We start from the raw sequence: 19300 nt of genomic DNA on the forward strand, positions 1-19300 counted from the left end.
GTGCCCCGGTCCGGGAAGATCCCTCATGCCGCGGAGCAGCTAGGCCTGTGAGCCATGGCCGCTGAGCCTGCGCGTCCGGAGCCTGTGCTCTGCAACGGGAGAGGCCACAGCGGTGAGAGGCCCGCGTACCGCAAAAAAAAAACCCCCAAAACAAAAACCATGGTACAGCATGAAATACATGTATGTAAAATGCATATAGTAGTTAGGGACTTATAATATTTTAAAATACAAAAAAAATCACATAAACTAAAGAAATGTAAAAAAAAAGTAGTAAAGTGTTAAAAGAGCTTGTTCTTGCTGTTTAAAAAATATTTTTCGAGCTGAGGTCTCCAGTTTTTGAACACCAGAATAAAGCCTGTGGAAGCAGACAGTGTCTGCTGTCTGCTCTGCTTTCTAAGTGGTCCAGCAGCATCTGTCTCTGAAGCTGCAGGCATCTGTAGGGTCAGCAGCTCTGCTTGGCTGGTGGGGCTGCTGGAAGTTGGATGAGAACACTCTGAGGTCACTTTTTTGCTCAGCAGGAAGCAGCGTCGAGTTAGATTTGAGCCGTCTGCAGTAAGCTTTGGTGGAAATAAAGGCAGCACCTTCCCCCTGTCCAAGACTGGACCTCGGCTGGTGATGGAGGGCACCTGACATACTTCACTCCCAGTGCCCCATCCCCGCTTTCTTTCAAACCAATTCATGCTGTGTTTTCTCAGGACCTCAAGCTCAGGTTCAACTGAATGAAACTTCGAGTTATTTGGTTAGAATGTTGATGACCTTCGATTCAGGTCTTGAACTTCCTTGCTCTTGGTTAGAAGCCACTCAGATATATTAGAAGAGGGATGCTGAGTTCATCTAATACTTTATTAAAATATTTTAGATATTCCAGGTTAAGGTCTCTTCGTTTCAGATATTCAGGTCTTCAAAGTCAGGGCCCATGTTTTCATTTGCAGTTTCCTCTATTTTTGGTTCCCCATTTTTCCCGTATTGTTAATTTTTTTTTTTTAACATCTTTGTTGGGGTATAATTGCTTTACAATGGTGTGTTAGTTTCTGCTTTATAACAAAGTGAATCAATTATACATATACATATGTTCCCATATCTCTTCCCTCTTGCGTCTCCCTCCCTCCCACCCTCCCTATCCCACCCCTCCAGGCAGTCACAAAGCACCGAGTCGATATCCCTGTGCCATGCGGCTGCTTCCCACTAGCTATCTACCTTATGTTTGTTAGTGTATATATGTCCATGCCTCTCTCTCGCTTTGTCACAGCTCACCCTTCCCCCTCCCCATATCCTCAAGTCCGTTCTCCAGTATGTCTGTGTCTTTATTCCTGTCTTACCCCTAGGTTCTTCATGACATTTTTTTTTCTTAAATTCCATATATATGTGTTAGCGTATGGTATTTGTCTTTCTCCTTCTGACTTACTTCACTCTGTATGACAGACTCTAGGTCTATCCACCTCATTACAAATAGCTCAATTTCGTTTCTTTTTATGGCTGAGTAATATTCCATTGTATATATGGGCCACATCTTCTTTATCCATTCATCCGATGATGGGCACTTAGGTTGTTTCCATCTCCGGGCTATTGTAAATAGAGCTGCAGTGAACATTTTGGTACATGACTCTTCTTGAATTTTGGTTTTCTCAGGGTATATGCCCAGTAGTGGGATTGCTGGGTCATATGGTAGTTCTATTTGTAGATTTTAAGGAACCTCCATACTGTTCTCCACAGTGGCTGAACCAATTCACATTCCCACCAACAGTGCAAGAGGGTTCCCTTTTCTCCACACCCTCTCCAGCATTTATTGTTTCTAGATTTTTTGATGATGGCCATTCTGACTGGTGGGAGATGATATCTCATTGTAGTTTTGATTGACATTTCTCTAATGATTAATGATGTTGAGCATTCTTTCATGTGTTTGTTGGCAGTCTGTATATCTTCTTTGGAGAAATGTCTATTTAGGTCTTCTGCCCATTTTTGGATTGGGTTTTTTGTTTTTTTGTTATTGAGCTGCATGAGCTGCTTGTAAATTTTGGAAATTAATCCTTTGTCAGTTGCTTCAGTTGCAAATATTTTCTCCCATTCTGAGGGTTGTCTTTTGGTCTTGTTTATGGTTTCCTTTGCTGTGCAAAAGCTTTGAAGTTTCATTAGGTCCCATTTGTTTATTTTTGTTTTTATTTCCATGACTCTAGGAGGTGGATCAAAAAAGATCTTGCTGTGATTTATGTCAAAGAGTGTTCTTCCTAAGTTTTCCTTTAAGAGTTTTATAGTATCCAGTCTTACATTTAGATCTCTAATCCATTTTGAGTTAATTTTTGTATATGGTGTTAGGGAGTGTTCTAATTTCATTTTTTACATGTAGCTGTCCAGTTTTCCCTGCACCACTTATTGAAGAGATTGTCTTTTCTGCATTGCATATCCTTGCCTCCTTTATCATATATTAGTTGACCATAGGTGCATGGGTTTATCTCCAGGCATTCTATCCTGTTCCATTGATCTGTATTTCTGTTTTTGTGCCAGTACCATATTGTCTTGATTACTGTAGTTTTGTAGTATAGTCTGAAGTCAGGGAGTCTGATTCCTCCAGCTCCGTTTTTTTCCCTCAAGACCACTTTGGCTATTTGGGGTCTTTTGTGTCTCCATAAATTTTTAAGATTTTTTGTTTTAGTTCTGTAAAAAATGCCACTGGTAATTTGATAGGGATTGCATTGAATCTGTAGATTGCTTCTGGTTGTATAGTCATTTTCACAATATTGATTCTTCCAATCCAAGAACATGGTATATCTCTCAATCTGTTTGTATCATCTTTAATCTCTTTCATCAGTGTCTTACAGTTTTCTGCATACAGGTCTTTTGTCTCCCTAGGTAGGTTTATTCCTAGGTATTTTATTCTTTTTGTTGTAATGGTAAATGGGAGTGTTTCTTTAATTTCTGTTTCAGATTTTTCATCATTAGCATGTAGGAATGCAAGAGATTTCTGTGCATTAATTTTGTATCCTGCAACTTTACTAAATTCATTGATTAGCTCTAGTAGTTTTCTGGTGGCATCTTTAGGATTCTCTATGTATAGCATCATGTCATCCCCAAACAGTGACAGTTTTGCTTCTTCTTTTCCAATTTATATTCTTTTTATTTATTTTTCTTCTCTGATTGCTGTGGCTAGGACTTCCAAAACTATGTTGAATAGTAGTGGTGAGAGTGGACATCCTTGTCTTGTTCCTGATCTTAGAGGAAATCCTTTCAGCTTTTCCCCATTGAGAATGATGTTTGCTGTGAGTTTGTCATATATGGCCTTTATTATGTTGAGGTAGGTTCCCTCTACGCCCACTTTCTGGAGCGTTTTTATCATAAATGGGTGTTGAATTTTGTCAAAAGCTTTTTCTGCATCTATTGAGAGGATCATATGGTTTTTCTTCTTCAATTTGTTAATATGGTGTATCACATTGATTGATTTACGTATATTGAAGAATCCTTGCATCCCTGGGATAAATCCCACATGATCATGGTATATGATCCTTTTAATGTGTTGTTGGATTCTGTTTGCTAGTATTTTGCTGAGGATTTTTGCATCTATATTCATCAGTGATATTGGTCTGTAATTTTCTTTTTTTGTACTATCTTTGTCTGGTTTTGGTATCAGGGTGATGGTGGCCTCAGACAATGAGTTTGGGAGTGTTCCTTCCTCTGAAATTTTTTGGAAGACTTTGAGAAGGATAGGTGTTAGCTCTTCTCTAAATGTTTGATAGAATTCACCCACCTGTGAAGCCATCTGGTCCTGGACTTTTGTTTGTTGGAAGATTTTTAATCACAGTTTCAATTTCATTACTTGTGATTGGTCTGTTCATATTTTCTATTTCTTCCTGGTTCAGTTTTGGAAGTTTATACCTTTCTAAGAACTTTTCTGTTTCTTCTAGGCTGTCCATTTTATTGGCAAAGAGTTGCTTGTAGTAGTCTCTTAGGATGCTTTGTATTTCTGCAGTGTCTGTTGTAACTTCTCTTTTTTCATTTCTAATTTTACTGAGTTGAGTCCTCTCCCTCTTTTTCTTGATGAGTCTGGCTAGAGGTTTATCAATTTTGTTTATCTTCTCAAAGAACGAGCTTTTAGTTTTATGGACCTTTGTTACTGATTTCTTTGTTTCTATTTCATTTATTTCTGCTCAGATCTTTATAATTTCTTTCCTTCTGCTAACTTTGGGTTTTGTTTGTTCTTCTCTCTCTAGTTCCTTTAGGTGTAAGGTTAGATTGTTTATTTGAGATTTTTCTTGTTTCTTGAGGTAGTCTTGTATAGCTATAAACTTTCCTCTTAGAACTGCTTTTGCTGCATTCCATCCTACAGGTTTTGGATCGTCGTGTTTTCACTGTCATTTGTTTTTAGGTATTTTTTGATTTCTTCAGTGATCTCTTGGTTATTTAGTAATGTATTGTTTAGCCTCCATGTGTTTGTGCTTTTTACGTTTTTTTGCCTGTGATTTATTTCTAATCTCATAGCATTGTGGTCAGAAAAGATGCTTGATATGATTTCAATTTTCTTAAAGTTACTGAGGCTTGATTTGTGACCCAAGATGTGATCTATCCTGGAGAATGTTCCATGTGCACTTGAGAAGAAAGTGTAATCTGCTGTTTTTGGATGCAATGTCCTATAAATATCAATTAAATCTATCTGGTCTATTGTGTCATTTAAAGCTGTGTTTCCTTATTAATTTTCTTTTTGGATGATCTGTCCATTGGTGTAAGTGAGGTGATAAAATCTACCACTATTTTCGTGTTACTGTCGTTTTCCTCTTTTATAGCTGTTAGCAGTTGCCTTATGTATTGAGGTGCTCCTATGTTGAGTCCATATATATTTATAATTTTTATATCTTCTCCTTGGATTGATCCCTTGATCATTATGTAGTGTCCTTCCTTGTCTCTTGTAACATTCTTTATTTTAAAGTCTATTTTATCTGACATGAGTATTGCTACTCCAGCTTTCTTTTGATTTCCATTTGCATGGAATATCTTTTTCCATCCCCTCACTTTCTGTCTGTATGTGTCCCTATGTCTGAAGTGGGTCTCTTGTAGACTCCATATATATGGTCTTGTTTTTGTATCCATTCAGCCAGCCTGTGTCTTTTGGTTGGAACATTTAATCCATTCATATTTAAGGTAATTATCAATATGTATGTTCCTATTACCATTTTCTTAATTGTTTTGGGTTTGTTTTTGTAGGTCTTTTTCTTCTCTTGTGTTTTCCACTTAGAGGAGTTCCTTTAGCATTTGTTGTAAAGCTGGTTTGGTGTTGCTGAATTCTCTTAGCTTTTGCTTGTCTGTAAAGCTTTTGATTTCTCCATCGAATCTGAATGAGATCCTTGCTGGGTAGAGTAACCTTGGTTGTAGGTTCTTCCCTTTCTTCATTTTAAGTATATCGTGCCATGCCTTTCTGGCTTGTAGAGCTTCTGCTGAGAAATCAGCTGTTAACCTTATGGGAATTCCCTTGTATGTTATTTGTCATTTTTCCCTTGCTGCTTTCAATAATTTTTCTTTGTCTTTAATTTTTGCCAGTTTGATAACTATGTGTCTTGGTGTGTTTCTCCTTGGGTTTATCCTTTATGGGACTCTCTGCCCTTCCTAGACTTGGGTGGCTATATCCTTTTCCGTGTTAGGGAAGTTTTCGACTATAATCTCTTCAAATATTTTCTTGGGTACTTTCTCTCTCTCTTCTCCTTCTGGGACCCCTATAATGCAAATGTTGTTGCATTTAATGTTGTCCCAGAGGTCTCTTAGGTTGTCTTCATTTTTTTCATTCTTTTTTCTTTATTCTGTTCTGCAGCAGTGAATTCCACCATTCTATCTTCCAGGTCACTTATCCATTCTTCTGCCTCAGTTATTCTGCTATTGATTCCTTCTAGTGTAATTTTCATTTCAGTTATTGTATTGCTCATCTCTGTTTGTTCTTTAATTCTTCTAGATCTTTGTTAAAATTTCTTGCATCTTCTCGATCTTTGTCTCTATTCTTTTTCTGAGGTCCTGGATCATCTTCACCATCATTATTATGAATTCTTTTTCAGGAAGCTTGCCCATCTCCACTTCATTTAGTTGTTTTTCTGGGGGTTTTTCTTGTTCCTTCATCTGGTACATAGCCTTCTGTCTTTTCATCTTGTCTATCTTTCTATGAATGTGGTTTTTGTTTCACAGGCTGCAGGATTGTAGTTCCTCTTGCTTCTGCCATCTGCCCTCTGGTGGATGAGGTTATGTAAGAGGCTTGTGCAAGTTTCCTGATGGGAGGGACTGGTGGTGGGTAGAGCTGGCTGTTGTTCTGGTGGGCAGAACTCAGTAAAACTTTAATCCACTTGTCTGCTGATGGGTGCGGCTGGGTTCCCTCCCTGTTGGTTGTTTGGCCTGAGGCGACCCAACACTGGAGCCTACCTGAGCTCTTTGGGGGGGCTAATGGTGGACTCTGGAAAGGCTCACGCCAAGGAATACTTCCCAGAACTTCTGCTGCCAATGTTTTTGTCCTCATGGTGAGACACAACCACCTCCCACCTCTGCAGGAGACCCTCCAACACTAGCAGGTAGGTCTGGTTCAGTCTCCTATGGGGTCACTGCTCCTTCCCCTGGGTCCTGATGCACACACTACTTTGTGTGTGCCCTCCAAGAGTGTAATTTCTGTTTCCCCTAGTCCTGTCCAAGTCCTGCAATCAAATCCCTCTAGCCTTCAAAGTCTGATTCTGTAGGAATTCCTCCTCCTGTTGCCAGACCCCCAGGTTCGGAAGCCTGACGTGGGGCTCAGAACCTTCACTCCTGTGGGTGGACTTCTGTGGTATAAGTGTTCTCCAGTTCGTGAGTCACCCACCCAGCAGTTATGGGATTTGATTTTATTGTGATTGCACCCCTCCTACCATCTCATTGTGGCTTCTCCTTTGTCTTTGGATGTGGGGTATCTTTTTTGGTGAGTTCCAGTGTCTTCCTGTAGATGATTGTTCAGCAGTTATTTGTGATTCTGGTGTTCTCGCAAGAGGGAGTCAGTGGCATTTCTAGAAGTGTTCATTTCATAGCGATTATAATCTTTGTTGCAATTTGGATGGCAGTTTTTACCTGCTTTCCCATTCTTGTGCTCATAATTGAGATACATTGTCATATGTTTAAAAAAAGATTTCAACCCAAGGGGTACCCACTTGTCCTGATTGGCCAGTTCGTGGATGAGCAGAAGAGAGAACCGGAAAACTACACCTTCTTAGGCTTCAAGAAGCTTTCTCAGATTTCAAAAGTGCTTTTAGAACCAGTATTGGCATTTATTCATTTAATACATTCTCCTAACCTCCTGCTTTACCAACACCCTGCCAAATGCAAACAATGCAACAACAGCCAAGCTGTGGTTCTACCTGAGAAAATCACTGCCTCCCCAATTAGTTCAAGGTGGTGTGCTGTTTAGTACAAGGTGGCACCTGTTTGGGTAGGATTTGGAGTGGAGCCCTGAAGACAATGATGCAAACCTTTCCTTATTCATAATTTTGTTTGGCTTTCACCTGAGCTGTGTGTATTAGGAAGGGTCAGTGTTTTAATCCTATTTTAACTAAGGGAGGACTAAGATTCAGAATTGAAATGACCCACCGTGGATGATACACACATAAGTGATGAGTCTGGGATTGCCCCTGGCCTTCTGCCTCCAAATGTAATATGCATCTCACCGATATTTAAGGGATGTGACACTCTCGTGCACTTTGCAGCAATTCGGGGTCTGGTGTCATCTCAATGTGGGTTATGATAAAACACCTGGGAAACTGCAGGTGGGTCCTGGGTGGCAGCTCTCAGCTGAGGCCATGTCTCTCCATGCTGGCAGCCTATTTAGGGCATTGGTATTTATGCAAAGATAATAGAGAACTGCAGTTACCTGTTCATCTGTTCTCCACCCAGACTGTCGATCACAAAGAGTCAGTGCTTTAAAAGTCTTGTCAATCAGAGAGTTTCTCCCACATAAAGGTCTGCCTCTCGCCTCTTCCGACACTGCTTCCTATGTGGCTCTTAAACAAAATGCTTAATTCGGATCATTTTCTTGCTCCATCTCTACCTGCACTCCCAAATTATCTTTATCCCCTGTTTAAGAAAGTGGAAATGGTGTGATTTATCCATCTGTTAGACACGCAGTTGTCACAGCTGGAAATAGAAAAGCATTGCTGAACTAGAGGGCAGGTCCACATTCAGTGTCTCTGGTAATGAAGCTGCCCCTTGTGCACTCTTCCCGAAACAAGTAAATCTTATTCCTCATCTGGCTTCTCAAAGAAGCGCAATTCACCTCCATGCATATCTAGTTTCTTTTCCTCTGCAATTTGTCTTGGTTTTGTCATTAGTGGAAAAAACCCTTTTCACCTCGCACACTGCCTTCTGCTTAGCAAAACGGAACTTGTGTATTGCTGCTGGGGCTTAAGGTCAACGGTTAAATTGTTCTTGCTCCAGAAGACACGTTTTCATGGGCTGAATCCCAACCATCAGATTAGCATCATTTGTACCTGTAATAAATGTCCAGTTGGAACAAGGAAGAGAGCCGGGGGAGAATGCTGAAATTCTCTGTTCTCTGCCTAGAATGCACTGCTGTCAATTATCTCGTCTTCATTTCTTTGGAGACTTTTATTAGCAAAAAAACATTGAACATTTTTTCACCTGAGGACATAGAAGGGAGCCTGCAGATCAGCTCGTTGGGCGGTGGTGGCACTTGGTTGCAGTTCAGAAGGACCCCATGTAAGAACCTGCCTCTCACCAGATAAAGTTCCCAGGGCCTCGGTCACCTCATTTGTAAAATAAGCGGTTACCTGGGATGCCTCTGAGATGCCCTATATTTCTAAAACATGATCTCTGTGCCAGATACATAGGGACAGAACATGTAGAAGATTAACCGTTATTATAAAATAACCAAGTTTAGAGATATCTGCGGTCCTTATTAAGAGGCAGAACAATCATTACTGCTGGCACCACCATCCCCCCCCACAAAAGAATAACAACCAAGGAAGAACTTTGGAGGGAAAATACCAAAACCAAAATGAAAGAACAAAGAAAGAAAAGAAAGTGGGGAGGAGCCCTGAGGAGAGAGGATGCTGCGGATGCTGCTGCGGCCAGGCAAGGTGGGGGAGGATGAATTAGCCTCCCGTGGTCCGGGGAAGCGTGCTTTCCCCGCCCTGTTATCTGTGTTGACACAGGTCCAGAGTGTCCCCGGGAGTAAATCAAGGCAGCGCAGATCACCTGTGCTGGCAGAGCTGACAGAAGCCGGCAGTGACCGGCCAGCTTCAGATGGGCGCTTCCCCTTCCTTCTAATTCTGTGATGCTGGTGGGCTACCAGGTAAAGACTATGTTCCCCTGATGCTCAAGTGTAACATGTCCCCAACTGAGTCTTCATCCCCCACCCAATCCAGGGCCAGCTGGGGACTCCTCATCTCACTAAGTGGTGCCCCCATTTGCCCAGTGGCTAAGCCAAGATCTCAGGGGTCATGTCGTACCTCTCCCTTTCCCCGTGTCCACAACACACAGCTACATTCTGATGCACTCTGTATCTAAGCCGTCAAAATCCCAGTCACCCCAGTCCTCTCCCCATTCCCATCCTCGTCCAAGTCACTCTTTCTCTCCTGGGCTGCAGCATTGACTTACTATCTAGTCCGCTTGCTCTATCCCAACTCAGAAGTCAACACCTCAACTGTCAACCCTTCTTGTTTTATTTTTCTTTGTGGTATTTATGATTTCTTTAAATTATTCTATGTAAGTATTAAATTAGTTAATCATGTCTTTTTCCCCTTACTAAGGGCAATGAGTGCTAGGACTTTGTTAGTGTGGTGATCATGAAGGTGCACTGCTCAGATCTTTGTAAAAATTGGCCATGGGGAGGGGAGTCACCTGCAGCCCAGGTGTGAGGGAACAGTTAACTGACAGCCCCAAATGCTTCCCTTCTGAACCCGCCACCTTGTTCACATCAAGTCTGATTTCTTTGATATTAATAAATTAGAATTTCAGGATACTAAGAAGCAAAGATTCGTCAAGGGTTGTATTTATTCAATCCTTTAAATAAAGGAATACAACCCTTTGTTGTATTCCTTTATTTCATACTAAATACACTATAAATTAATCCCCTGATCTCTTCATGTTGCCAGAGGGTGCTTTTTTCAGTTACCCTAATTTTCTTCTCCCCACAGCTGGCACACGTTCCTCTTGGGAGCAGATGTTAGAAGGCTTGGACCACAGCTGCCGGATGCTGGTAAAACCTTCATCAGTAGGGAGGGGCATTTCACTCAGCAATGCCTCCTCTACGTTTCGTTTTCCTCGGGGGAGAAGTTGGTGCCTAAGAATATATCCAACCACAGCTTTTCTGTTTCAGAATAGAGAGTGTAACATAGATGTCTGTTAAAGGGGAAAACAGTGAATCGTTTTGAGTTACCAAAGGGCAGTTTTATCCTTATTTTCCAAAGTAAGGAGAAAATGAGTGTGATGTCGATCAGAGAATGATGTTTAACAGAGTTTGCAGATACTATCCAGGCCTGGAAATGGCCCTCAGACCTTTGTGTGGCTTAATACCAATATAGTAAGAGTTTTCCCATCTCTCCTTTAAGAGGAGAAAAATTGGTATGGCATGGTGTCGGAGGTTCTCAGTGATTTAAGGAATTTTTCTTTTGTCCTTCATAAAGTTATCTATAATGTTAAATTCCTAACAGTGGAAATGTGATGTCAAAGAAAATATGATTTTAAAATTTGAAAGATGCTTGCAAATTAATCTCTAAATGGTGGCACTCATTTGTGCTTCTTTGGGTGCATTAAATTTGGGGGATGAAGAGGGAACTTTGGTTGAAAATAGTTCTCATGCATTGTTGTCTTGTCACTGTTGTGGATCTTCAATACTGGACTGGAAGGGAGCTCAGAGCAGCGACCAGCACAGGACCCCAGGTAGCAGATGTTCCTCCGAGGGGGTTTGTCATCTCTCTCCTTTGTTCATCCCTATTTTCATGGACTGTGATCCTTCTCTTCCAGTAATGACCCCAAACTTCCATTTTGTGCTGATTCAGAGTGAAGTTTGGGTTAAAAGTGAAATATCTAGAAAATACCATATGATGACTGGTACCAACGAAAGACTTACACCAAATGTTTGCTCCCAGTTTGATAACAAGGTATTATGTTGGAACTCTTTAAATAAAGGCCATTCTGGATTATAATCCCTGCTCACTTTAACAGGTTTACATCCAAACTGAAGAGAAAACATTACAACTATAAGGTGCTACATCATTACCTTACTTAAAAAGACGGAAAATCTGTTTTTCTCCTCCAAAATAAAAACAATTTAAAACCAAAACACTGAGGAAGTGTTTTCTGACACCCAGCCCCACGTTGTTACAAATCATGGTAATCCTAGGGCTTCTGCCAGGTTCTAGCACTGAATGGAGGTGTCATTTTTGACAAATGCATTGCTAATAACTTTTGGCACCACTACCTCTTAGAATGAATAGCTGTTGTACACGACACTGCTCCCAAGCAGAGTGACACCAAACAGCTATTGTAGGAAAGGAGCAGGTGAGACCCCCAGCCACTTTGTTCATTCATCACAACAATCAAACCTGACTGTGTCTCCCTGTTTCTGCCATTGCGTCCCCATCAAAGTTCAAGTACTCTACAATTACCCCTGCCCCAAAGTCACACACTGCCCGTGACAAATCACCACAGAAATGTATTGTCTCATAGCTCTAGAGACCAGAGGTCCAAAATCAAGGTGTCACAGGGTTGCTTCCCCTTGGAGGCTAAGGCGGATGGTCGGTTCCATGCTCCTCTCTTAGTTTCTGGTGGCTCCCGGCAATCCTTGGGTTTCCTTTGATTTCTTTGCTGTATCACTGCAGTCTCTGCTCATGTCTTCACATCACCTTCCTCTCTCTGTGTGTCTCTTACAAGGACACTCATCAGAGGGTTTATGGTCCAGCCAGGTCCCTTACGATTGCTGTCGAGATCCTTACCTTAATAATATCTGCAAAGACCCTTATTCCACATTCTGAGCTGTAGGTCACATTCTGAGTGTCTGGAAGAACATACATTTTGGGGGTACCCCATTCCACCTGCCACATTCACAAAATATGAAACCTTCTGGCTCTCCTTCCAGGTTACATGAGCTGAATCCTTCTTTTCCATCACACTCAAATTAGTTTTTGGCAAATTCAAAAACTACTTATTAGGTTTTACACATTTCTCCCCCTTTTCTCCTATGAACATTTTCTCAGCCTTTCTCCCTCACCTTTTCTTGGGCACTGGTATCCCATGGGCTTTGTCATAATGAAAAAGGTCAATGCTTCCCAAATTTGAATGCATGAAAAAATTATTTCTTAGAGTGTTGTCTATCTCACATGGGAAATATACATTGGGCAACGGTTCCCATGGGTCTCTCGTGTTTCAGCACAACTTGCAAGCAAGGCACTAACTTCTCTTCTTTCTGGGCCATCTTTTCAAGGATGTCTCATTCATGAACAGTTCTGGATGATGGAGATCAAGTCTTACTGTGGAGCCAACGGCAGGCATGCTTACTGTCTGCTATAAAATATTTGGGTTCCCTATGCTCTGAGTTCTTCTGTAATGAAACCCACTGTGTACGGGTGTCCATCTAGGCTGATTCATGGTGTTCTCGTGGGCAAAGAGAACTGCACAGAGCAAAGGCTGTGCTGTGCCCAGAGGTTAATAAAGTCTTTTGTCTCTGAGCAGAAGTCTTGTGTCTCCTGATGGCATCCATGAAATTGTGACTGACTAACTCATTAGCTCAAAAGGAAAATAAAATCTCAGACCCTTTGCAGACCTCAGCTAGATACAGTATTTCTTTTTTTTTTTTCCCTTTAGGTACCAGTGATTTGCAATGAAATGAGGGAGAGAGTGAGAGAACATGTTAAAATCATTCAGGTAACATTTTCAAAACACCTATTTTCATCTTTGCTCAAAGGGCATACTTTTATCTCCTTGATGACAGAATAGAGTGAGAAGCCTGGCCAGGCTTCGACCACTGATTTACCCTCTTTCTTCACAACATCTGTGTACTCTCAGAGCCTTAAATATTTTTTCTGGGTATGACTATATTTCTAGAAATAACCTCTCCTTAGCAGAAGAATTTATAACTACTCATTAGAATCCATCACTACCTACATATCCTCTGGGCTCTGCAAACATAACATAATTACAGTTTTTACCTCTTTTTTCCTTCCCCCTAACAATTTGCTTTGGCTTTCTCATCTCTGTCGTTGGTACCACTGTTCTTTTTGTTCTGGCTAGAACTCTTGGGTATATATTTGAACCTTAATGTTGTAGGTCTAGAAGTAAGTTTGGTGACCATTGAATTCAGTATTCTTATTATCCAAATGAAGCTCTAAGGGTCAGAGGTAAAGTTGCTTATGCAAATTTACTGGAAAATTGCCAGAAGTGCTTTTACTTCAATGTAGGAGTTTTATCCTTAGTTTAATGATTTTTACATCACAACCCTTTCTCTTTGTCTCCAAATCATGGATGTTGCCAAGTCATTTCTATATTTATGAATCCTCTTAAATCTGTCTCTTTTTCCTTGCACTTGTATTGTTGACCAAGGAATGCCATTAATTATTAATTTGGTTTATTATTCTTTTACTATGAGAGGTCTATGAAAGAAATTTGGAACACTGATTTTTAAGGCTTAACTCCATTCATGAGAGAGTAGAGAACACAGATTGCCTATAACCTGAGTCATCGTTCTACTCTTTGGTAAAAAATGTAACTCCAGAATTTTCTGATCTATTTTGCAGTACTTTGCAAGATCGTACTTAGCTTCCTCTGTACAGATTTCACCTGTATGGCATCTAGACTTTTGGAGATTCTTCCCTGTCCAGTACAAATCATTGAGAGGTTTGCAGATGTTCATGCTCTAAAGGTTGAGGTCACCACGGCTCTAGCAAATGTCTGGTTGGTCCCAGCAGAGGCATCTTGCACAGGACCAGCTGTCCCAGGGAAACTCCCTTCTTGGTCATCAGTGGTGGCCAGTGAGGAAGATCAGAATGTCTCAGAAGTGTTGCTCACATGTATTTCCCTATATGTTTACTGAAGATGTATCATTGACATGAATAGGCAGCTTTCAAAGTTGTTTATGATCACTTGTTTAATGTCTGTTCATTTCATGAATTTTTATCAGTACCAGCTGCATTGTGTCACTGTCAAGTCTCTTACCTCTATCTTTATCTTTCTTTCCATCTCTCTCTATATATCTGTCTGCTACTCTGGATTTACTGCTGTGGCCTTTCTGAAATACATGATATATCAAGAATATCTGACAATACCTGTCTCTTACAGTGGGACCTAACTTTGAGAACTTAAACCAGTATAATTCACTCTCCCTGTGTTCAGCAACTCTGCACTAACCATACCTCCATGCCCCTGTGATAAACAATTCTGGGATGAAGGTTACTTCCTGACTTTGTGCTAAACACTTCTGTAATCAGGCCAAGGTAGCTCAGTTATCTGGTCCAGGAAATGCTCTTACTGGAAGATACAAAAGTGAAGCAACCTAAATAGCTTTGCTTATCAAGACTAACATTTTACTCATCAATACTCATTTCAAGCCTCACCTTCCCATGTCCACCAACCCAAAGTTATTATCATAAACTCTCTGAAACCCCAACCAACTCTCCACCTTAGATATCAGCTTTTACATCATTCAGCTTAAACCATAGATACTGAAAAGTATCTTCCTACTATTTTCCCCTTCTGAGATACGATTCAGACTCTGTCAAGATGTTACTGTCCTTTGCAGCAGTAAGTTGAATAAATCTGGCTTTGCTTGGTCAACAGCTTTGATGGCAACCTTTTTGGAGATTCAGTGGCAAACACAACTTTTAGGCTTTTCAGGTGGGATCATCTTTCTTAATCTTGATGCTGGAATTAATATTTGTGGCTTCAGCTTCTTCTCCCTGGTTTCAGGATTTTGTTTTCCCCCTGCCATTCTAGATAAAAGAACGGATGCTTTCATCTTTTACATATCTGCTGCCATCCTAATGTAGGCCTTTACAACTCCTCTCTTGGATAAATTGAAATAATCTTACATGTGTCCTGGTTGCCAATCTCTCCCAGCCATGATCCGCTGGCTGGGCATCCTCCTGGGCTCTGACTATCGTGATTGTTTGCTCAGAAAATTCAGTAACTCCAGATTGCCTGCTTTTTTAAGCGCGAATGGTCCTTTCCACACTTGACATCTGCCTAATAGTGCCTGCCTTCCATCCCACTTACACCTGCACAATCTCTGGAGTCAGGGACACAATAACTATTAGTAAATGCTTGTTGAGTTAATTCTTTGATGTCCATCTCAAATGCATGCTACATGAATCTTTTCCAGATTTTTCTAGCCTGGAAAAGAGGCCTCTCTTTCCTTTGAGTCCCAAAGTAATTTGCTTGTCTATACTTTCCTCATAGCTGATTAAATGTTATTTGTCTTAAAATAATGTGGCTTTTTGTCTCATACTCCGTGCCTTCCCTTGACTCTTAGAAACTTGAGAAATATGTTGTGTTTGAGTCAATCTCTTAGAGCAATCCATCTCAGTGGGGGCTACAAAGAAGAAAATCAGAAATTATTTGTTGAGTAAAAAGAGGGAAGGGGACTATAACAGGTAGAATCCCTTATTTCCAGGGTTTCTGATTAAATTATAACTTTTGGTGATTACTAGTCTAGTGGTAGATGTTGCCTTATTATATTTTTAAAATAATCTTTCTACTTAATGGATCGATTTTCCCATTTATCTATTTAATAAGTATCCCAATCCTTTCCTATACTTCTAAGACCTACGCCTTCATAATTTCTTTGTTGTATAAAACAAATCAAATCCCAAGATGTTTTTATGACTACTTGTACAATTAACATTGCAAACACTTTGAAATATTAATATTCACACTCAGGAAAATGATATTTTGCAAAAATATGAATGATTACAAGTCATTTCTCAAGGATTAAAACCCCCTAAGTTTTGGTCAGTCTGATCCTTAAAATTTCAGAAGAAATGTATTCTTTTCACAAGAATATTTTTCATTAACACTATTTTATGAACCCCTGATATTTTAAAAGTCTACAGATAAATTGAAAGTCAGTGTAACTTTTAATCAACTATAATCAAAGAATTTGTTTTGAAATACTTCAAACTTGAAGAAATGGATTTCTTTGACAGGGTGTACTATTGCAGAAATTTGTAGGCACAAATACTTACTTTATATATTTACTTAAAAATATATACATTTAAATTAACATGTGAATATATTTTTGAATATATATATTTACAATATATTTACTCTTTAGTATCAATACCATTAATGCCAGCCCATCATAATTTTCCTTCATGTTACGAATGTCGAGGTTGATGTGAAAAAGATATAGTAAGTTACCTGGCACTGTAATTCTTCAAAGTATGCAATTATTTTGTTTATGTACATCAGTGTGTGTTGCTTGAGCCTGTACTGTTACTGGAACAGACAGATTTAACGTTTCGTGTCATGCCTGATGCTATGATTATGCCATTTCCTTAGCATAGAGTAGCCTGTCTCTGTTTGTTATTGTCTTGTTTCCATGGGGTAACCAGAGCTTGAGACTTCTTAATTTGCCATTTTATTCATGCCACTCTCAGGCAGGGGTACTTTTTGAAGCCAGTCTTTTCACTAGGTCTCTCCAGTTTTTACCAGATCTCAGTGGTAAACTAACTTGCATGTGGTTTGTCTTATTCCTCTCGTTGAGCTGTAAGCCTCTCCTCCCTCACTTACCACCAAAGTCTCCAGTGTTCTCAAGACTGCCCTTAGGCTTGAACGTCCCCACACTTCCACTCAAGTAAAGTCAGTTCCTTTGGGGGGAGCCTCAGAGCTTTCTGAGCTCACAGACTGCCTCTCCCCCTGTGGGCCACGGCTTTGGACACTGGGTGGAGTTGATGGACTCTTGTTCTGTTTGGTATGTCTCTCTGCAAGGAACCTCAGTCCTGCCAGTGTTCTGGGGCAAGGGCTATCCTCACCCTGGTGTTCTTGGCCTGCCATTCCTGGGGTAGAGCTTCCAGTCTATGTGTGGGGCTTGGGTGGGGGAAGGGAACCTCCAGAGTCTCACCCATCTTCGCCAGGAATACAGCTTTTGAAACTCAGTTTGAGGGGAAGAGAAATGCTGGTGACCTGCCCCTCCTGGTGGGATCCCACATCCTTTGATTGGGGTTTGAGCAGAGAGGGACCCCATCTGCTTGCCCCTCCCCCTCCTGAGAGTGGAGTTCTGTGGAGAGCAATCGGCTCTTGCTGTTCTTACTGAGCTTTAGGAGATTTTCCTGAGTAAATGTTTCCTCATTTTCTGTATGCCCTTAGGATAATTTCCAGACACTTCAATTAAAGAAAATGTTTTTTAAAAAATAATTTCCACCAGTTATGGTTGTCCCACAGGGAATGGATCCACAGAGCTCCTGGTGCCACCATTCTGGAAGTGGGACTTCCTCTTAGTCCTTTAATCCAAGTAAATACTAAGGCTCCTTGGTGTTCAGTGAAATCTCATGGAAGCTTTGATATGAGTAAGTCTGTCCTTCAGAGGGCAAGATGACTATTTCCAGTTACGGAGAGATATCAAATTCAGGGAATTGAGCATAATTCATTTTTGCAGTTGATAAGAATAAGAGCACATCATTGCTTTATAGTTGGCAACCACCATAAAATGCCTATCTTAATCTATCAGTATTAATGATGACATAATGTACCCCAGGGAAGGTAGCAGCAAAGACACAATTAACTTATCATTTACTGCCTTCATTTTGCCTGAAGTGAGAGACTAATGAAACAGAAGCAGCAGCCTTTTTGTAATGCCTTGTCCTGCTTCTGTGGCTGGTTATCGACTTACAATGGCTCAGAATAATGGCAGAACAGCTCCAAGTACTCAGGAGCCATCTGCCAGCATTAAATCTTTCCATTAATTTGTATTAGATTTTTTTCCAGTCCATAAAATAGCTAGGCCAGGGATCAGATTGGCTACTGCAAATTTTATCTGGGAGGAGAAAGTGTCAGCATTCAGGATGCAATCCAAGGACCCTCTCATAGGCAGCTCTGAGAAAGGTGGGGAAATCAAGTCACTCATCCCATTTTAGAGATGATGGGCTTGGACCAAAACTGACGATACTTAAGAAAAGACACTGCCTTCAGATAAAAGCGTGACTTGAATTCTGATGACTTGCCTTCTAGCCTAAAGTTTTTCAGTGTCTCTACTGATTTCCTTGGTTAAGTAACAAGTCACTGTAATATCTTGAGGATGAGAAAGCTCTTAGAGAGATGTTGACTTTACACTGAACCTTGGGGAGAAGTTCATCCCAGATGTCTTTGATGTACAGGTTCTGCACAATCTGGTGACAAGCCAAGGTGCTTCCCTGTGCTACCTTCCTCCCCCACTTGGGATGCACTTGCTGCTCTCTAGCATTTTAAAGACGTTATTCTAAAACAAAACAAAACAACACTGTTAAAAGTGAGCTTTTCTACACTTACAGAGACAGTTATTATTTTGGAGTTGTTATAATGAACACTGTTAACTTAATTGCATAGTCTATTCATGCCCCATTTAGTCAAAGTCAGGTAGGTATGATTGGAAAGGACTGCCGGCTGCACCAGGACTCATGGAATCTGAGCTAGAAGAACTGGTGACCTTGGATGTGATGGGGGCAGTGAGCATTGTGCTTCAAATAATGAAAAACCTAAATTTTGTAGGTATTGTGGAGGCTTTACTTTCAAATTTAATTTGAATTCAATTTTCTTAATTCACATACTGTATTTTTCTGTGGTTTAGGGTCTGCCAGAGATATTCTTACATGGTTCTACTACAGAGGTTCAAACAAACAGCTCAGTTAGGTAAAACATATGCCATAGGGTATAGTATATTGAAACTATATATTCCAGGAACTATGAGATAGGTTACTTTAAAAATTTAGTAAAGAATCAAATGCAAAGCTATAAAAGTGATATTCATCCTGGATAACCATCTGGATATATCCATAAATTTTTTCCTCTATTGAAATTTTTGAAAATGCTAAGAATAAAATGTATTTAAAATATTTTCTTTACATTTAAGAAACTGCTAAATCTTTTTTTTCCCCTCAGAAAATGTAAATCCTCTCAAATAAATTATCTACCATAGTTATTGTGTAGCCTCTGAAATATCTCAGATTCTTCATCTAGGTTAATTTCATAAAGTTGTTACAATCATGGTCCCTGCTGATGCAATTCAAAACCCAACTGTTCTCCTAGTGTATGGAGAGACACTGGAATAGGTACCAATGGGAATTTAGAGTTTAATTAGGAATGTAAGCCTTTATTACTTTCAAGAGATTATGTT

The 19300-nt window shown here is 40.3% G+C and overlaps 1 protein-coding gene across 7 annotated transcripts in view; it reads left to right on the forward strand.

Annotated features, from left to right (window-relative positions):
* The first annotated feature begins 5828 nt into the window (after nt 1–5828).
* The window catches only part of LOC111164737 (uncharacterized), a 35443-nt gene continuing 21971 nt past the window's right edge, over nt 5829–19300 (forward strand). The window contains exons 1-6 of one of the 7 annotated variants that reach the window (XR_016391942.1): nt 5829–6533; nt 9153–9292; nt 10137–10198; nt 10848–10881; nt 11001–11102; nt 12805–12864. Coding sequence is in view for 6 of the 7 variants with exons in the window: in XM_089906607.1 (XP_089762733.1) it covers nt 10719–10881; nt 10966–11102; nt 12805–12864 (360 nt within the window). In the remaining variant the exon portion in view is untranslated. Of the gene's footprint in view, nt 6534–9152; nt 9293–10136; nt 11103–12804; nt 12865–19300 lie in introns of all 7 variants that reach the window. The other 6 variants (XM_089906611.1, XM_089906608.1, XM_089906607.1 and 3 more) reach the window with 6 other exon arrangements.

This window comes from Delphinapterus leucas, chromosome 2 (genome assembly GCF_059928025.1).
Source record: "Delphinapterus leucas isolate spDelLeu-1000000601 "Yukka" chromosome 2, BTC_Dleu_Yukka2, whole genome shotgun sequence".
Lineage (NCBI taxonomy): Eukaryota > Metazoa > Chordata > Mammalia > Artiodactyla > Monodontidae > Delphinapterus > Delphinapterus leucas.